The 19710-nt window shown below is 33.0% G+C and overlaps 1 protein-coding gene across 1 annotated transcript in view; it reads right to left on the bottom strand.

Annotated features, from left to right (window-relative positions):
• The window catches only part of LRP1B (LDL receptor related protein 1B), a 1933392-nt gene that overhangs the window by 795480 nt on the left and 1118202 nt on the right, over window positions 1–19710 (bottom strand). Inside the window, exons 12-14 of the mRNA XM_003267617.4 lie at window positions 11410–11590; window positions 7165–7384; window positions 5027–5216 (exon numbers count right to left, since the gene is read on the bottom strand). Of these exons, the coding sequence (XP_003267665.2) occupies window positions 5027–5216; window positions 7165–7384; window positions 11410–11590 (591 nt within the window). The remainder of the gene's footprint in view (window positions 1–5026; window positions 5217–7164; window positions 7385–11409; window positions 11591–19710) is intronic.

The raw sequence follows: 19710 nt of genomic DNA, 5'->3' as shown, positions 1-19710 counted from the left end.
TGTGGATAGATACAACTTCCAAAGAATGGGAGTAAAGACACAAATAATAAGTGAAAACATTTCACAAGCCTATATATTAACATCTCAATGTTTTTAGACGTTAGCAGTTTAACTTTTGTTAATAAAATATCTTTTTTTGAGCAAATGAGAGAATATAGAAACCAGCGCAAAGGAATTCCATTGTTTCAGTCTTTCCTTAATCTGAATTTTCTTCAAAATGGTGGAACAAAGAAACCTCCTTTTCTACACGTGTCTTGGACTCTTGACTTCTCAGTGTCTTATCATAGGCAAAGTGAGAATTCTCTGCAGTTAATATAAAATATGTAAAACTATGAGGATTCTCTTTTTTTTTTTTTTTCTCTAACGCAGAGATACTTGAGCTTGTAGTTTAGAAGGGGCAGTAGACATCCCATTGATTCCAAAAGTTAGATAAAGGCTGAGAGAGTGACATCCTAAGGCCAGATGAATTACGCATTTATTCTAGTATAATTTCAGAAGAATTGACTTTGAACGATGTCAGTCAATCTGAAGAAAGGATAAAATGTTTCTTACTCTTTTTCTCTTTCAGAATCAAATGCTCCCTGAAGACTGTGTTTATATTTGACTTGCTTTGAAGCTACTTATGTAAGTGTGTGTGCATAACTATATTAAGAGACTCCTTAGTTTTGGCGGTGGGCAGGGGGGGGTTGGTGATTATCTCAAAAATGGGAAAAATAAAAATAAAGAAAAATTTTGTGATGGTGGTCCTACCACCAAACCTAAAGCTTATTAAACCTATAAAATAATGTGATTAATAAATATGTCCTACATTAAATAAAAACTGCTATGTCTGTTATACTAGTCCTGTGTAATCTAAAATCTCTAAATCCTGGATTCTATAAAAGTAGTCAAGGGGAACTTTATATTAAAAATATATATTTGAATACAAAATTTACCAGTGATAAAATTACAATGATCAAAAAAGATTCACATTTTTTTCTTCTATCTAAAAGTATAGTAGATATAAAATTTTGAGAAATTAAATTGGCCACACAAATTAAACACAGAAAAATACTTTCTGGTCAAATGCATCTGAATTTGAATCTCAGTTTTATCCCTGGCTTACTGTGTTTCTTGAGGGCCAATGGCTATGGCTGTCTGATCCTTGGGTTTCTCACATGTAAAATATAAATCAATAGTACCTATTTTACATATATGTTGTGAAAATTAAATAACAATGCTTAGTCCATTTCCCAGTAGTTTTAAGTTACAGCTAGTTCTTAGTTAATAAATGTCTTCTATTTGTCATAAAATAATAGGATACATTTAATCAACCCTTATTAAAATATTACTTAGTTTTGATTATCTCATTCCCCAAAATGTGCAAAAAATCAAAGTGTGCTTTTGAACCTAGAAAATAAAAAAGAAAGTCTGTTATTTTACACAATTGCTGCTCTTTATATGAGGAGTAGCAGAAGAAAGCTTTAAAACTTGTTCTAGATATCTAATGTTAATGAAAAAGGAAAGCTTATAAATTTTACCAAAAGAAATGACAGTAATATATGAGAAAAATATTCTTAGACTAAATTCCTAAGAATTACTTAAGAATTCTTTCCTAGAGGTAGCTTTCTGTTTAGTATGTTATCTATTTATATCTACCTTCCTGAAATTCACTGGTGTATTCCAAGTAATTTGACAAGTCTCTTTTTTTTTAGACAGAGTTTTGCTCTGTAACCCAGGCTGGAGTGCAGTGGCACATTCTCGGCTCACTGCAACCTCCGCCTCCCGAGTTCAAGCGATTCTCCTGCCTTAGCCTCCCGAGTAGCTGGGATTACAGTCTCCTGCCACCACCCCTGGCTAATTTTTGTATTTTTAGTAGTGATGGGATTTCACCACACTGGCCAGGCTGGTCTTGAACTCCTGACCTCAGGTAATCCACCCACCTCAGCCTGCCAAAGTGCTGGGATTACAGGCATTAGCCACTGTGCCTGGCTATTGACAAGTCTTTTCTAATATGAGGAGTAAGGGGAGATCTGATTAGTTGACTAATTTTCTGACACTGAGTCTAAAATATTTAGAAATTACATTATTAGCATTCCTGAATATTTTTCATGGTGGTCTTGTCAGATGGTGTGTGTGTGTGTGTGTGTGTGTGTGTATGTGTGTGTCTGTGTGTATTAATACTATCTATACATATGTATAAAAACTATAAATAAATATAGTTTATATATACTATATATAAAAATAAAGTCATATAATTGGTATTCTCTCAGAGAGAGAGAGAGAGAGAGAGACTATAAGGTTATATAAGATTAGTTTCTTTTATTCCATTAGGCAAAGGAGATATGTACTACTTACAGATTTGGTTTTCTATTCAATTGCTAAATTTTTTTTTTTTTTTTTTGAGACGGAGTCTCGCCCTGTCGCCCAGGCTGGAGTGCAGTGGCGCGATCTCGGCTCACTGCAAGCTCCGCCTCCCGGGCTCACGCCATTCTCTTGCCTCAGCCTCTCCGAGTAGCTGGGACTACAGGCGCCCGCCACCACGCCCGGCTAATTTTTTTTGTATTTTTAGTAGAGACGGGGTTTCACCGTGGTCTCAATCTCCTGACCTCGTGATCCGCCCGCCTCGGCCTCCCAAAGTGCTGGGATTACAAGCGTGAGCCACCGCGCCCGGCCTTCAATTGCTAAATTTTATCCGTGGGAAAAAAAAAAAAAACAGTCTAACAGGACAATATGAAACCAACATTTGTGGGACACAGATCATCTATTTTCAAATATTTATTAAATCTGATGTTCTAAAAATGCAAAGAGTAACACCACCGAGATAAAACTATAATAATTAAGACAAAGTGCTCACATCTGAATATCGGAATGCATTTTGCTTTATAATTCAGCTACTTTGATCAATGTAGTAAAAGATACTAAAAATTTAGAACTCAATTAGATTATCTAATATCAATGTCTCTTGACTGAGAAAAAATGATATTAATCAGGAATTTAATTTCTATATTGTATTGCTTGATCAAACATATAGTTAAGTACTAGGTAATCCTTAGCTATATGAAGAAGTGGTAGAAAACTCAAATCAATTGATTAATTCACCTAAGTTAATAAAAATTATCAGTAAATTATTCTCAATACATTCACTCAGTAAAACAAAACATTATGGTTTCTACAATAAAAATTCAAAAAGAATTTAGTAATCAGAGCTCATTTTTTATTTTAATGTCCCTTCAATTAAAATGGGGAAAAGCACTTTTAAAAGATCATTGTCCATCTAAGGAATAACATTGCACTATTATACATCAATGGCACTGTTCAGAACACCAAAAATATTCCCTATCAGAGTTATGTACCTCATTGTATATTATTATGATACATTATTCCATTGAGTATTTATTTAAAATGCCTATATGTAGGGTAACCTTAAAAACAAATACCTCCTATTAGAGAAATTGTAGGGGCAAGTTACCTATCATAATTTGTTTGTCAGGCACAGTGCTATGTAAGTTCTGCTTTTAAATAACAAATAGCTATTTAACCATCAGGGAAATGTTATGAAGAAAGTATTTCTTATTTTTTTAAATCTTTCATGATGAGTCCCAAGTTTTAAAAGGAGATGTTAGGAGACAGATCTAAGCCCAGGGCATTTTTCACTACATGTGTTGCATTTAGTTAAACAACTCACTAAAGCAAGTGGAAGCTTAAAAACTCTGAAGATGTTAAAAATGTTATGGACTTTGGCGAGGGAAATTCAGCAATGACATTCAAGAGGAACAATTCTAAAGAGAAGGGAAATGGAAAATGTGATCGTATGTTGATTGGATTGTGAAGTTAGAACTACAATCCTGAAAAGCAGATCCTTCAGAATATGAGAAGGATTGTTTCTATTCGTAGCCTGGGCTCTTGTTCAGTATAGGCAAACTATGGTAGTGTGGTGGGGGTGCAGGGTTTATATGAATATAGCAAAATATTACCTTTTAATCTATCCAGGCAATTATCTCTATTCTTCATTTCTTGTCCATAGCTATGGCTTGTGCCATCCGAATAATTTGTTTTATTCTTTTAAAAGATAATTTTATCTTTTATCGGCTATTGATATTTCTCATGTACACATTTCCATTATTTTATAAAATTGAATTTGTATGCCATTGAAGCAATTTTAATATAGTGGGAAAAAAGTTAAGCTTTTGAATGAGATAGTTTGCTTTAGCATCGCTGTTTTAGCTGAAATATCTTCAAAAACTCTGTTGCCAGATAATTTCCAATCGATAGCATATGTGTTAGGAAATTCATAATATAATTTATTCATCTTAAATGTATTGAAATACATACTCACTAAATTTTTACAAGGATATATTTATTAAAAAAGGAACGATGACTAGACTCATAAAAAACCTACCACGTAATTTACTAAACGGTTTTCTTTGTTCAGTACCTAAATTCTGAGTAATGCTATGTGTAGATGTCCTAATAAGTATTAATAACTCACACAAATAAAATATAAAATAATATTATCTGATTTTAAGAAGACATGAATATTGTGATAGATGGTTTTATTTTTGTGTCATCTAAAATAATTACATGTTCCTTAAATATACATTGAAATTAATCAGATAAACATACTAAGATACTTTTAAAAATAACATTTTTCTTGTATACTTCATCTTCAATTTTCAACAGCTTTTTTTCAAACTAAGGAAGTTCTCACATTTAACAATACTTACTCTTTGAAAACATTAAAAGAATTGTTTTACTTTAATAACTAATAGCCTTCTTCAATGAAAATCCCATGAAGAGAAGGACATACTTGGAGAAAACCTTAAACCTCACTCATATGGAATTCCCAGAGATAATCACTCAGGATATTTAGAACAACAAAAAGTAAATTTCTATGATAACAAAGTCTGATTTGATTGACTTTGGAGCGAATTTGACATCTTTTATCATAAAACTTTAGCAACACTGTCAAGATAAATCTTTTATAACTTCTGTGAAGTATTATTATATGTGAATCTCAGAAGCATTTTTATTTGTTTTTTAATACCTTGTTGCTTTCGTGGATCATAAATCTGAAGCCCAAATAGGGGTGGTCTTTCATGCCTCAGCAACGTCACCTCACTCGTTATCAAATCTAGTTGAAAAATGGAACCATTCATATAATCAGTCCAGAACACATAATTTCCATGATGCGACAGTCCAAAGGGGTGGTTCAACTCTCTCCCACTGTAAACAATCTGTAAAATATAAACACATTGTGAAAAATCAGAACTGACCTTTAGAAACATAACTAGATATTTAAAGTGATATTCAATAAGTATAACCTAATAATATAATATCTTAACTCATTTTCTCTGATTTAAAAAATGGATTTCACAATGTGAGCATATTTTTTGTTTGTTTTAGGGCATGCTATTTGAAGGAAACCATCTATTTTATCTAAACAATTTATTATTTATTATTAAACCATCTATTTTATTGATGTAAATTATTTCATCTATGGCACGAAAAATATGGTTAACAATGCAAATACTAAAATGACTTTTCCCTACTCTCATTCCTGTTTCTTTTGCTTATGATATTTCAGTACCATATCCTGGGATAGAAATCAAGCAAGCTGAATAATCATGTGTATTACAACATTGCTCATCCAATAACCAACAAATAGAACATGTTCAAACAGCATTGGGAGTCAAAAGGATCCTCCTACTTTAATTGGGCCAATGCAAACTGAAGAAATCTTGGATCCGGCAGAAAAGGTGGTAAAGATTTTAATTTAAACACAGACACATTTATTATTAGTAAACAGATAAAAACTCACTGGCAAATTAAATTCTGATTATGTTAATATATTCATTTACATTCTAGTTATATTGTTTTGTTGTTCCTTAAATGGAGGAATCATGTGATGAACGTTTAAGTCCAGTTTCACATGTAGGATTGTAGAAGGGGAATAAATTATACCTCAATAATGATAATACTTTTTCACCTTTCACCATAAATAAAAACATATTGAATACAAGATGAAAAAGATTTTGTATTCACTTCATTTAATATTAGAGAATTGAGAAAATTATCTAAATAATTTAGGGTCATAAATTTAAATTTTGCTCCTTTTAACTGAATTCTTCTTACCAAATTATCATATATTGAATAATTGACATGGTTTCTTCATTTTTTTCTCACCTTTATGTAGGCTAAAATATGCTGGCCATGGAAATATTATGTTTATTGTTTATATACCAACATCTTCTAAAGAAGCATAAAGGTTTATCTAGTACCTGTTAAGTATGTGACATTAGGTTAAACGCCAACCAATTGTACTTATTTGGAGAAAATATTTACGGTATTGTTAGAGTCAATCAACAACAGAACAGTCTTAACTGATGAGTGTAGTACTTCTTTCTAAAACAGAATCCATAATGAGCAGGCTTAGCCAAATGTGCAGTTTTTCTTTCCAAAAAGAAAAGAAATGTAACTTAAAGGAAGCATTTTGGTCATTTCTAACATTCCCTTTTTCTATTATTTAACTCACAGTTAAAGTCAGTTATTGGTGTTATGTGTAATTAGGTAATTAAAACATGAAATAGAGAGGTTTTGTTTTGTCAACTATGCCTCTGTCTCACAGACAACTGCATCATCCTCAATTTTACCTAAGAATTTCAAAATCATTTTGCAGTTACTCTAGCAGAAAAAGCAAGAGGAAACAGATACCTCCCTCTTCATACCAATAAGCTTGAAGTTCAGCTCATTCCTACTATGTGTTTAAGTTTCAATGTCACCAAGTTACCTAACTAAATACAATGTAACTACTTCCTCATAATACATAATGTTTAACTTCAGCTCAAAATATTGAACATATTTTAATAGAGTGGGGTTGCTTGGTTATAGAAAACTCATCAATAATGTAGAAAAACTGCATTTTAAAACAGCTCTGATATCCTGAGAGCTGCTTTTAAAAATCCCACAAATCCTGGCATACCACAGTGAGCTGGGCCTGGTCTCCCAGAGGCAAGTGCCAGCTGCATTACTTAATGCTCAGCCTCCTTCAGCCACCCCATGGAGACTATTGGCAGCCACCTCAGAGGAGTAAAAATAAACTTGAAAGTATTTTTAACACAACACAACAAGGCTCTGTGAAAAAAAGAAGCCTGTGGGTTAAAAACAGCAGCATTTGTCTTTTACCTTCCTGTGAGTTCCATTCAAAAACACTTTTTCAATATGATCGTAATAGGCATCACACCAGTATAATGTGTTGGTGTGAAAGTCCAGAGTTAAACCGTTTGGCCACAGCATCTTTGAAGTCACAAAAATCTGCCGATTGAATCCATCCATCCAGGCCTTCTCAATCCTTCCCACGCTGTCATCTATTTCATCTTCCTCCCAGTCTGTCCAATACATCCAACTAAGACATTAAAAAACAACAAAAATGCATACATGTTATTACAACCAGCCACAGTATACACACTTCCTCAGATTTGGGGGTTCTATAAATTCTAGTTTCATTCTGATTTGTCCTCCTATCTGAGTGCTTATCTGTCAAAGAGGGGGCAGCTGTGAAGTTTTAAAGAAAGCAAAGATTTGTTTGGTAGAACTGTGCATTCGCGCTTATTACAGAAAAGCCAATTACCACCACTATCGCACTTACTGGCTTCACGCATTAATGAACCTGACAGTAAGTGCCAAATATCTATTTTTGGGGGGTGTTGATGCCAAGTATAGGAAATTATTTTCTGGGTCATTACTATTTTAAATGTTGTCCACTTCAAAAAGTATATAATCAATTATGTGATTAAAAAGCAGATTGAAAGACATGAGAATCCATGGCACAGTTAATGATCTACTCCAGACTTTATTTAATCTCAGATGAATTATTATTCTTTAAGACAGGTAATTGGACTGACTTTGTTCTAAAGGGCACAGTCATACTGAGTTTGTTTGGCTAGGTCTAATTTGTCTTCCTGATGCAAATCATCTATGTTTTATTGCTGCTTATTATTACCCCAAAATCTACAGAAGATGATTTAGCTGCACACAAGTTTAGTAATAGCAAGTTGACTGACCTTGAGATTTTGAGCTTTAAGTTCTGTCTCAAACAAAAGCATGTGCCTTTAAAAACAAATCTTTTGTAAAGCTCTAACAGTAGGAGAGGGGGCCTTGAACTAATGTTCCAATTCGCTCATGAACGAGGTTAAAACCCACCACATGGGTTGTTTTAGGGTCATGTGAAAGTTCCTGAGTTTATTAATTAAAGTGTAGGTTTAATCCAGTCATCTCATATACAACTTTATAAAGTCTCAAATCTTTTCTAAGCTGCTGACCCTTGAAATACTCTTATTAGATCCCCTGCCTCCCCCATTTTGTAGATGCTAAGAATTTCTAAGTGCATTTGGAAAAAGTCTGTCACCATGACGAAAAATCCTACTGTGATCCAAACTGGCAGACTTGGGAAAACTGAGGATGAACACACTACCCATTATTTCATACCAATTAAGCTCTTTTTAAATTCTCTTAACGGTTTCCAATTATGTTGATATGCCTTTTTAGATCCAAGGAAGTATATTGAGACTGTTGAATTGTATTAATCCTAGAAATAAACATGGAAATATTTCTATCTTGTAATTCCTTAAAGTGATTTTTTTATTGGGACAACTTAGTAACAAAAAGGATAGTCATTCTATTTGCTCTAATTCTATGTTAGGTATAACTACTTGACATCAGCTATATAAATGAACTATACAAAAGTGAAATATGCAATCTTTTCATCTCTATTAATATTTTCCTGAAATTTTCTTAAATACAGTTAATCAATAGAGTTTTATTTTTGTTCATTTATAACTTATTAATATTGCAGTTATCTTACCCTATAGCTTCTCCTTTTGATCATGGCAACATATTTTTTTTTCGGTGACTTAAATCACACATACATGTGCCTGTGTATACATAAAAACACATACACATACACACACACACACGAAAGAGATAAATCTGGACATTCTAAATATACTGCATATTTTACTATTTGAAAAAAGGAATTGTTTGCCAACTGATCCATCACCTAAAATTATTTTTATTTAAACAAAATATAAGAAAGTTATTTTTCTAAGTAATGCCAATCTGAGAGAGGTTTTATATATATATATATTTTTTTTTTATTAAACAAATATATTATATTAACAAAAAAACAAAATATATATATGCTTAAATGTATATTGTGGGCCAGGCACCATGGCTCATGTCTGTAATTCCAGCACTTTGGGAGGCTGAGGCAAGCGAATTTCTTGAGCCCAGGAGTTTGAGACCAGCCTGAGCAACATGGCAAAACCTCATTTCTACAAAAAAAAATACAAAAAGTAGCCAGGCATGGTGGCCTGTGCCTGTAATTCCAGCTAGTCTCAAAGCTGAGGTGGGAGAGTCGATCACTTGAGCCCAGGCTGTCGAGGCTGTCGTGAGCCAAGATCAAACCACTGCACTCCAGCCTGGGTAACAGAGTAAGATCCTGTCTCAAAAAAAAAAAGAATATTATGAAAGCTTTACAATCAATACCAATACCAAATGATGAGAATTCTTAAACACACAAAATAGAAATATAACCTATAAAATAAGCAGGAACTAATACAAATATTTTTTCTAGGTGGGACTCTATGTATTCTTCACATAAAACATAGGTTAATCTGGCCTTCTGCTAATATAGCAAGAAAAATTCTACCTTTTATTTCAAGGCCTGTTCGAACATAATTATCTGATGAAGTCTATCCCCAGCCTTTCTGGAGATGAGTCAAAATAAGCTCTTTCCTCTGTTTCTCAGTAACACTGTCTAGTTTTAAATAATATTTATTGCACTTATTCCTTGTATATAGGGACAGTTGGTAGGAAGACATTACAGGGATGCAGATATCGTCTCAATGAAAAAAATATTCTATTAATCAGAATTGCCTTCAAATAGCTTGAACTATGTAGATGCTATAGGTTTCTAACATCATCTGGATGCCTACAAACTTGGGAGATGTTGAATTGGATTTCTAAGTTTGATGAGAGAGATGGGACTAGTGGGCTCTGAATTTTCTTCTAAATCATATGTTTCTATGACTTCCATATTTATGTCATTTCTTGGGCACAACAAAGACTCTTTAGCTCTATCAGAAAACATTTTCTCTAACAGAATAGTGAGAAAGAAGATGCTGTTGTAAGACAGATTTGAAATTTCTTTCTTCAGATAGATTTGGACAGTGTGGAATAAACACTCTTCAAAAACTAAGGCTGGTTTACCAGATGATTATATAATCCAAACATAAAATCACCAAAATTACTTTATAATTATGCCCTATGAAAACACTTACAATGAGTTCACTCACTGCCTAGGAAGAAGCACCCTGGTTGTATTTGGAGCTACTCTTAATACGAACAATTCTAGGAACTGCAATTTGGTAATATCAGTTTATAAGGGGTTCACATGCCTCCTATACAATAGATATTTTTTGTATGTGTGCAGTAAAGTGTAAAGAAAATCTATTTTTTGATGTCTTGAAACAATAATATGTAAGCCATGGAAGGAAAAACACTCCAAAAAACTATACATGTAAAATATTCAATAAAATAACATTTTTAAAGTTATAAAATACTATGAAAATTTCCATCTTCTTTGATATTTCTGTAAGTACAGTTTTGCATTCAGGTAATAGTGCTGATTAAAAATCAAAAGAAAACATATTACCAAGAATTGGACAAAATATTTCATTCTAAAACAAGTAATACATACTATAAAATGATGTCACTATATGGAAATTATGGTGGTATCTAAAATTATGTGATTATCACCCTAGACTAATAAAAAGCAGTGAAGTTTAGTGGCTAAGAGTAAAGTCATAGAGACAGGCTTCCTGGGGATAAATGTAGACCCAGTCTTTCACTAATTGAATAGTGTTTGGCAAGACAGTTATCATTTTCAACTTATAAAACAGGGGTAAGAATGGCAACTACTTCAGAGGATTATTGTTAAGGGTTACAAAATAGGGTCAGAGTAACCCATTTAAGAAAATGTCTGACCTCTAGGAAATGTATAAAACTTTTGCTGTTTTTTTGAATACACTAAATTTCAATAGCCTTTAAAATATAAAAGGGATTGATTCTCTGATTGAGTTATCTTGGTGTCGGGCTGCTTAAAAAACAGAATTATAGTGCTAATTTTGAATAAATCAAGTAATATATCTTTGTGAAGTAATCTATTTCAGGTCAATGTATTCTGACATATTTATTTAGCGCATTCTCTAGGACAGAAAAACCATTAAATGTGTAACTTTACCCACTAAGACCATTTGTGTGGAAATTCAGCTACACATATGGATTTAAATAAAACTATTATTAACTACGTAGGAAACAAATTTATCTATTATCATTTTTCTTATATAAAGCTAGTCAAATATTGCATACCCATTAAGTGGATCCACCACAATTCCTCTGGGATGAGACATTTCACCCTCTAAAAGAGTCTTCCGACTCTGAGAAGCTTTTTCCAGCCTGGCCACGTTAATGGTTTTCCTATGGCCATCATTGGTCCAGTAAAGATTATTTCCAATCCAGTCCACAGCAATGCCCTCTACATTATCCAGATCTATAAAAAAAAAAAAAAGCAAAAACAAGAAAGAGACTGCTTTTACAACTATAGTAAAATGAGTGTTCACTACTAATATTCTACCTAATAAAAACTTTAGTTCAAAAAGGAATGAACTCTGATCCATGAAATCTTTATGGTATAATTTTTGCAAAGTCACTATTCTATAGAATACTTTTCAATTTTATTTTGAATGCCTTTTTATGTGAATAATAGGCCCTCTCTCAATTGTACACAGTGTTAACAAATTAATCACGGTCATTAACTCAGATTTTAATTGAACCTCAATTTATTGTAATTCAGTGATCTGCAGAAAAATGGGAACATATAAGTGATAGCAGTGAAAAAGCTTGAATATAAGTGGCAAATTCAGCAACATAGACTGTTCTGAAGAAAAATCTACTAGTGCTGTGTCAGCATGTTCAAACTTGTAACATGTAATCTGAGTAAGCAAAATAATATGAATATCCTCTTGCCCAAGGATGAAGAGTTTCAGCAGGAGCACAAGTACGAAAGCCCAGGATAGGCTTTCATCCCAGAATTGCATCAACAGTGAATCTCAAGAATCGCCGAAATACTTCTCTTTATTTTAGACTTACCTTACCAAGAATCTTATTACAGGATTATAAGAGATACAGGCAATGATAATTCAAATGTAATAGACAAATAATAATCCTAGGAGTTCACCTAATTCAAACCCTTTCTTTTATAAAGGGGGGTAATTAAAACTTCAGAGTGAAGGCAGTTACTTATGGTCTATTATCATTCACGAAGCAGTAGCAATTGGATAAAAATCCAAGCTTTATGACCCACAGTGTGGAAACCCTCAAAACTACACGGTTCCGAGGGTGAGTTTTTGTAGCATCCTGTCCTTGCTTTTCGTCATTTTATAAACCACACTTCAGCCTACAGCATTACAACTACGATTCCATTCTTCTGTTGCATGAAAAATTGCTGTGAACTCCTCCTTTTCTCTCAAAACCAAGGTAGACGACACAGACTTCCTCTTTTCCTTTTTGGCATGAGTTACAGAACTGGAACTTACTGGACAAAAGCAATAGGTAGTATATATTAGAGAGGGAGCTGTGTATTCACACACTACAAGGAAATCTATATCACATTTCCCTGTATGCAGACACAGTGGGTATTTACTATTATCATGTTGTTTCATCATGGTCTTTCTGGCTCAGGAAAAAAAGTAAAATTTTCCCTTGTAACCCTTATTGCTAATCAACATGTGTCGTGATTCAGAATGACTGATACAAAATGTGATCTGATCTAACTGAAAATCCCATTACAGTGAATCAGATATGTTCCCAATTTCGCTAAGCTACCTGCTTCATTACCATCCAATATGAGTAACTTTCATAGGTTAATTGTGCCTATGCTTAGAAAAAGAAGTTTAATTTTGCCTTTACTTATTGACACTTAATTTTCCTGAGCACTTTCCTATTCTGGCATAATGGAACGAGAGTAGTTATTTACTCTTCTCTATTTATTATAGCCTATAGCTGATTTTTATCTTGTTAGTTGGTTTTCAAAAATTGAATTACATTTGAAATCTGCCCCAGTATAAAAAGTCTTCATGCTGGATAACCCATCTTATTTTTGAAACTTTTCCTTTTACTATATGACTTGAGACTTTTTTTTTCATATGAAGCAGTTACAATGCTGTATGGATGAAACTTTTGTTTCTGACACTTGGGTAAGCAAATTCAGTGACGCATCGGGAAAGTGAATATTATAATAGCACCTACCTCATAGGATGATTACAAAGGGCAAGCTATTAATAGCTACTGCATGTAAACATTTAGCATATTTCCTGGAATACAGTAACTTCTCAGTTCATGTTAGTTTTTATTAATTTATCAGGATTAAAAAATATTTTATATCTCTTCTGTCCCTTTTCTTTAAGGGTACTACTTGATAGGGTTATATCTTTTGTTTTTCACCTTTAAAATGCTTTTTCTATAATATTTTCTTGCATTTTTACCAGTGACTAACTTTGACTAAAAATAGTATATAAATAAATATATGAGATGTTCTTAAAATAATTGTTGGCACATACTAATATATAATGATGATTATTATTCCTGTAATAATATCATTATAATTTCTGTATAATCTTTCTTTAAGCTAGGTATCTAGTCTATTAAGATAGTAATAAAGGAATTAGCCTAGATTATTTTTTAAGGTTGTTTTCTGTTTGTGCTTTGATTCTTTTTTTCTGTTATAGGGAGACTGATAATGAATAAAAATTTTAAGATAAGAAAATGTATAAAAAGATCTATGAGCAAATTGGGAATCTTTTTAGGTTATCTTTAATAGGACAGGGAGGAATTTCTCTCTTGCAGAACACAGCTTGAACAACCAATTAATTCCTTTCTCGACAAATATACACTGATGAGGGAAGCATTCTGCTTCCACATTATTTGGTCCCTGCTTTAAATTAACTTATAAATTAGATGGAAAAGTTAGACATATAGAACATCAGTCTTAGGTACGTTTGATATTTTATTCAAAGGGGTCTGGTTGGGTCCTGCCTGAGACTGACTAATAATGACTCTATGAACAAAAGCCCTTTAACCAGATCAGGGATATATGAAGGTTGTGGCATTCAAAGGCCAAACAAACATCAGTGACTACAGAGAGTCTAATTATTAGCTTGAGGAAACACATGATATTAAAATGCAAGGAAGATACTTGATAAAGAAAAACTTGGTAGAGTAGATTTCTTTGTATACTTTGGGATAGGGTTCAAGTATTCTACATTATAAAATTCATATTTGCTATTTATTATTATTATTGCATAACTAATGGCAAACAAGAGCTTGACTATTTTAAAAATCTGGTCAAAATCTCCCTTAGCTTTCACAAAATACCCATTTTCATGCGTCAATAGGCAAGGATTTAACATGTTTTTACTTGTTAAGAAAAAAAAATTCCAGTAGATAATTATTTCTTGTAAACTTTGTTTAGATTAATATTATGTCTGTATTTTTCATACTAAGTGAAGATATTGCACATTTACTCATACTCAGAAAATAAACAGCCTTTTCTTGCATTTTGAAAACTTAAGAATATTATTTTTCTCAAATTATTATAATTTCTACAACATGTTATCTTTGTTCTAGTAATTTCAAAATAACTTGTATGAATGGAGTAATTGTTCTAGTAATTTCAAAATAACTTGTATGAATGGAGTAATATATGAATAGTGCATTAAACACCCACACACTCACATATCTCATTCAAATTTAGGATTAATAATGAAGTGCATGGTTTACTTAAGCGAAAAACTCCTTAATATTGTTAACAATATTACTTCCTATAAGAGACACCTACCACTAAGGAAATGAGGATAAATAATATATAATAAAATTTATGTAAATTTTAAAAGAATAATGATGTGGATTTAAAAAGAATAAATAGGACTGTTCTTCAAATGAATGTAAAACTTTGGACTAGACCAAATAAACATTTGTAAAGAGAGTGGTTTTGGGAGAAAAACATATTTCTAAAATGAAAACTTCATTACAGGTCTGATTTTTAGATATTACACATTCATGGAACAGAAGACTAAAGTTTTATATACTTAAAATATAATTGCCTATTTTTAAAATAGGTCCATGATTTTTAAAAGAAAGGATGTGAGCAGTGGCCTTATTTTTGTTATGGCACATAAGCTGGACCTCCAAAAATGATCCATAGATCTTGATGCTTTACAACAGAATTTGATGCATATAATAAGAAACTAACTAAAAATTATACCCAAAAATGGCCATTATAAAATCATAGTTTCTACATTTTTCTACCTTATACAAGTTTATCCAGTGTTATCTATCCTTAGCATGAACATTATTTTTCTGAGTTAGAACGAAAGTGTCTACGTGAGTACAGAGTATGGTAAAGTGCCTCAAATAATTAAGTCTGCATCATGCATGTAGACGTCCCTAAGGCCAGCGATAACTTACCTCACCCTAGAGTCAGCACCTGGACAAGTCTCCTGTCTCCTGTTCTTGTAGTTCAATTAATACAGATTCTCTTTGAACATTTCAATATGGCCTGAGGCCATAAAAAGCTCACATGTATCTGACATGAGTGAATGACACTGATTTAATTAATAGTGTAGCAGCAAAATTTGCTTGCTGAATAAGCTGTCTCATGGGGTTTCAAGGGTCTCTGGTCACAAACTAAAGATACCACTTGTCCCTAATGGCCAGCTGAGGCTGATGTTTCTCAACCTCATTTTCATTCCAGATTTCTCCTTAGCTGTTAGGTCAAGGAGGGTGAATACACAAGCCATTCTCACTCAGAACAAAATACCTTGATGTTGTATTCAAAGAGATATGTAGAGTGCGTATAAGGATCTTATTTTCCAGAATAAACAGAATATATTAAAACATAGTGGTTTCCTTCCATTATCCAATGCAAACTGTCACTCTCAATGGGTCAGGGAATACAGATCATCACGCAATGACATTCAGTTATTTTATCTTTGATACCATGAAGACATGGTCAAGTAAAGATAGTGCCGTAGTATGCATCATAGTTACCAATGATCTAAAATGACAAATAAAATGAAAGACTAAGAATGGTTAAGGACTGAGATTTTTATCATACTTTCAAGCTTACAAGTTTGCCTGTTTTTGTTCCATGAATTCTGGTAGAAGACACAAGACTTGTGGATCAGATATAAAAGATTTTATTACTCATGGTACAACAAGCAGGATGGTCATCAGCAGATTGGTGTCAGTTCCCTTTACTTCGAAGTCCGCAGGGGCAACTGGGAGGGGTCCATATGGATGCTTTCATACACTGTGGGTGGCATTACAGGAGAAGAATTCTGAGTTTAGAAAATCCAAGCCTATTATAATGGGCAGTAAGAAGGCCTGCTGTTTTCACTGGCAGGTGACTGTGTCTTTTTCTCTCAATACTCTTTGCTATACAAGCATTCTTGAAAAGATACTTCTGAAGAAAAAAACAGTGAGTGTCTTACTTTAAGACATGCAGAAATGTGAGAGATCCATGGAGAAATGTCTCACAATAAAAGGTCCTGAAAAGTCATCATCTGGTAGTCACTAATACATGCAGATAGATAGAGCAAACAAATTGGTGAGTGGATATGAACACAAATAATAATTTCTGGATTCCAAGCTATTGTTCTTATGGGAATTCTGCATTGATTTACACAACCACATCTAAAGCTTATTGTGTAGCTAACTATGTGTGATGGTTAATTGTATGAGTCAATTTGGCTAGCCCATGGTACACAAATAATTGGTCATCAGTCTGGATGTTGCTGTAAAGGTATGTTTTAGATTATATGAACATCAGTAGAATTTGAGTAATAAGCGGGTTACCCTCTATAATGTGAGTTCGCCTCATCCAATCAGTTGAAGGCCTTAAGAATAGATTGGGATCCCCTGAGAAGGATGAAATTCTTCCTCCAGGCTGTCTTTGAACTCAAGCAGTAACATAGCTCTTTTTGGGTCTCCAGCCTGCTGATGTACTCTGCAAATTTTGGACTTTCCAGTTCCCATAACTGTGTGACCTAATTCCTTAATAAATCTCTTTTTTTCTCTCTCTCTATATATACACTCTGTTTGTTCTGTTTCTCTAGAGAATCCTAACCAGTACACTATGACCATGCCTGTGATCTGAAAACAATTTTGCTGAATGGGCTGGGAAGAAGAAGGTCATTCTTCACATTCATCATTTTCCGATAAAACACTGAAAAATATATATTTCAGAGGACAAAATAGCTTTCAATTTAAGAAGCCCTAGAGATATGCAAAGGGCATATAGATCATTGTACAATATTCCACTAATATTTTTTGGATAATATTAGAGTCTTCACTGTGAATGGGGAGAAAGTCATTTCCGTTAACACCATTTTACTACCTAACTCTGCCTATCAAGAGAAAACAAAGCTAAAATTGCTTCCATTTTTGGGACACAATATATCACACCTATTCTTGAATATTCATTTTAGAACTGTGAAGTTTATAATTTATAAAAGTAAAACACTTTTGGTACCGATTTCATCAACAGTAAATTATTCAATCTCTTTCATATTATATGAAAAGTCTACTCTATTAGTAGTCACTTGGACAAATTAATTTCATAGAAGTTGACTTATTAGCTATATTTTCTAGTAGGTATCATGTTTTTGCACTTGGTCACTTAAACAGTCAAAAAGTTCCATCAACTGATAATGTTCACTGAACTTTAAAAAAGACAAGGTATCACATACATGCTTAGAAATCATATTTAGTGAAAAATACTGATCACTAAATTCCAAGTTGAGCTTAAAAGTTAGAGAATGTAAATCTTTATTGTATTTACAATTACCATGGCATAGAACAAATGTGTTATCTCATGTGACCATACTCCTGGAGATAACCAGCCTAAATCAACCAAAACTATACTTGTTTCAGATCCACATAAATACACAGAGAAAAAGGCTAGACAAATGCACGTGTGGACTCTAGGTAAATGTGGTAAAGGAGGCCAAGTTCTTAATAATAATTTATCTAACAATATCTTTCCATAAATATCTAAGAAAACACACACAGTCATAACCCTCCTGGGTACACAGGTACTCTTACAAAACTGAAACACTACATTGGGGCAAAGTCATAATAAAATTAGGCAGCAGCCTTGTTGTGAATTCAGTATGCTAGGAATAAAAGAAGCCTCAAAACCATAAGGTTTAACTTGTACATCTACAAATAATGAAACAAAGACCCAGAAAAGTAAGTTGACTCACAAGGACCTACGATTAGTTAGTAGTCACTATAGCAAGTCTTGAAATTTAACTCATGTTCTAATGTGCCTACCCTACTTTGTATTCAAATTTGACCTCCAGAATTGTAAAGAAAAAAAATAATAAATAGACGAAGGAGTTAAAGTTTAACCTAGGCGAAGTTTCCTTGGAAGAAGGAAAAGTGGGGCATGGAAGAAGGGAGGGGAATAAAGCTAGAATAAGTTTACTACAGTAGAGGATGCTTTTGGTACAAACTTTCCAATCACAAAGATGGTACATAGTGAAAGTTTGCACATTTTTTCAGATTTCTCCACTTTGATAACCTTTGGCAAATTGCTTACCCTTTGATACATGGCTTAAACTTGAACTTCAGCTTTCGCAAATGAAAATATGAATAATAATCAGCTCTCTTCATTTTAGGATTCAAGGAGAGAATAATAAGCAGAACAATGTCTGGCACATAATCAAATTCTCAATAAATGATACCTGTCATTTCTTACTAAAATACATTTGATGACTAACAATGTAGAGATTTAACAAATGTCCACATGAAGGGAAGTGAAAATTAAAAGAAAACATGAGGAAAACTGGGGCACTGTTATAAGCTACATGAGAAGGACAAGACATAACTAAACTCATTATGAAAAGATGGCTGATATTTGAATAAAGTCTTTGATTAACAATATTGCAACAACATTAATTTTTCTAGTTTTGATAATTGCAGTGTAGTTTTGCAAGATGTTAGAAAAAGCTGTGTGAGGGTGCAATGGACTAAATGTGTCCTCCTAAAATTCACATGTTGAAATCCTCATTCTAATGTGAAAATATTTGGGGGTAATTAGTTAATGAGGGTGGAGCCCTCATAAATGAAGTTAGCGCCCTTATAAGAAGAGACTAGAGAGCTCTCTAATCCTTTTTCCTTCATGTGAGGATACAGTGAGAAGTCATCATCAGTCTGCAACCTGGAAGAGGTCCCTCACCAGAACCTGACCATGCTCGCACCCTGATCTCAGATTTCTATCCTCCAGAGTTGAGAGAAACAAATTTCTGTTGTGTATAAGTCACCCAGTCTATGGTACTTTTTTATGGAAGCCTGAATTAATTCAGACAGAGAAATATACAGAAATTCTCTGTACTATTTTGCAAATTCTTGACTAAAGTTATTTCAAAATTTATTTTTAAAAATATAATAAATTGCTTTGTAAACGCATTGTTTTTATATAATAGAAGATATCAAGGCTAGATGTAGCATTACCTGTAAAAATTAGTTTAAATGATATTAATAATATATTTTATAACAATTTTGGTATAATAAGATATTTATGATTCCACAGTAAAAGTATGAGGTATT

Source organism: Nomascus leucogenys, chromosome 20 (assembly GCF_006542625.1).
Source record: "Nomascus leucogenys isolate Asia chromosome 20, Asia_NLE_v1, whole genome shotgun sequence".
Taxonomy (NCBI): domain Eukaryota; kingdom Metazoa; phylum Chordata; class Mammalia; order Primates; family Hylobatidae; genus Nomascus; species Nomascus leucogenys.
This window is presented reverse-complemented; position numbering and strand designations above follow the sequence as displayed.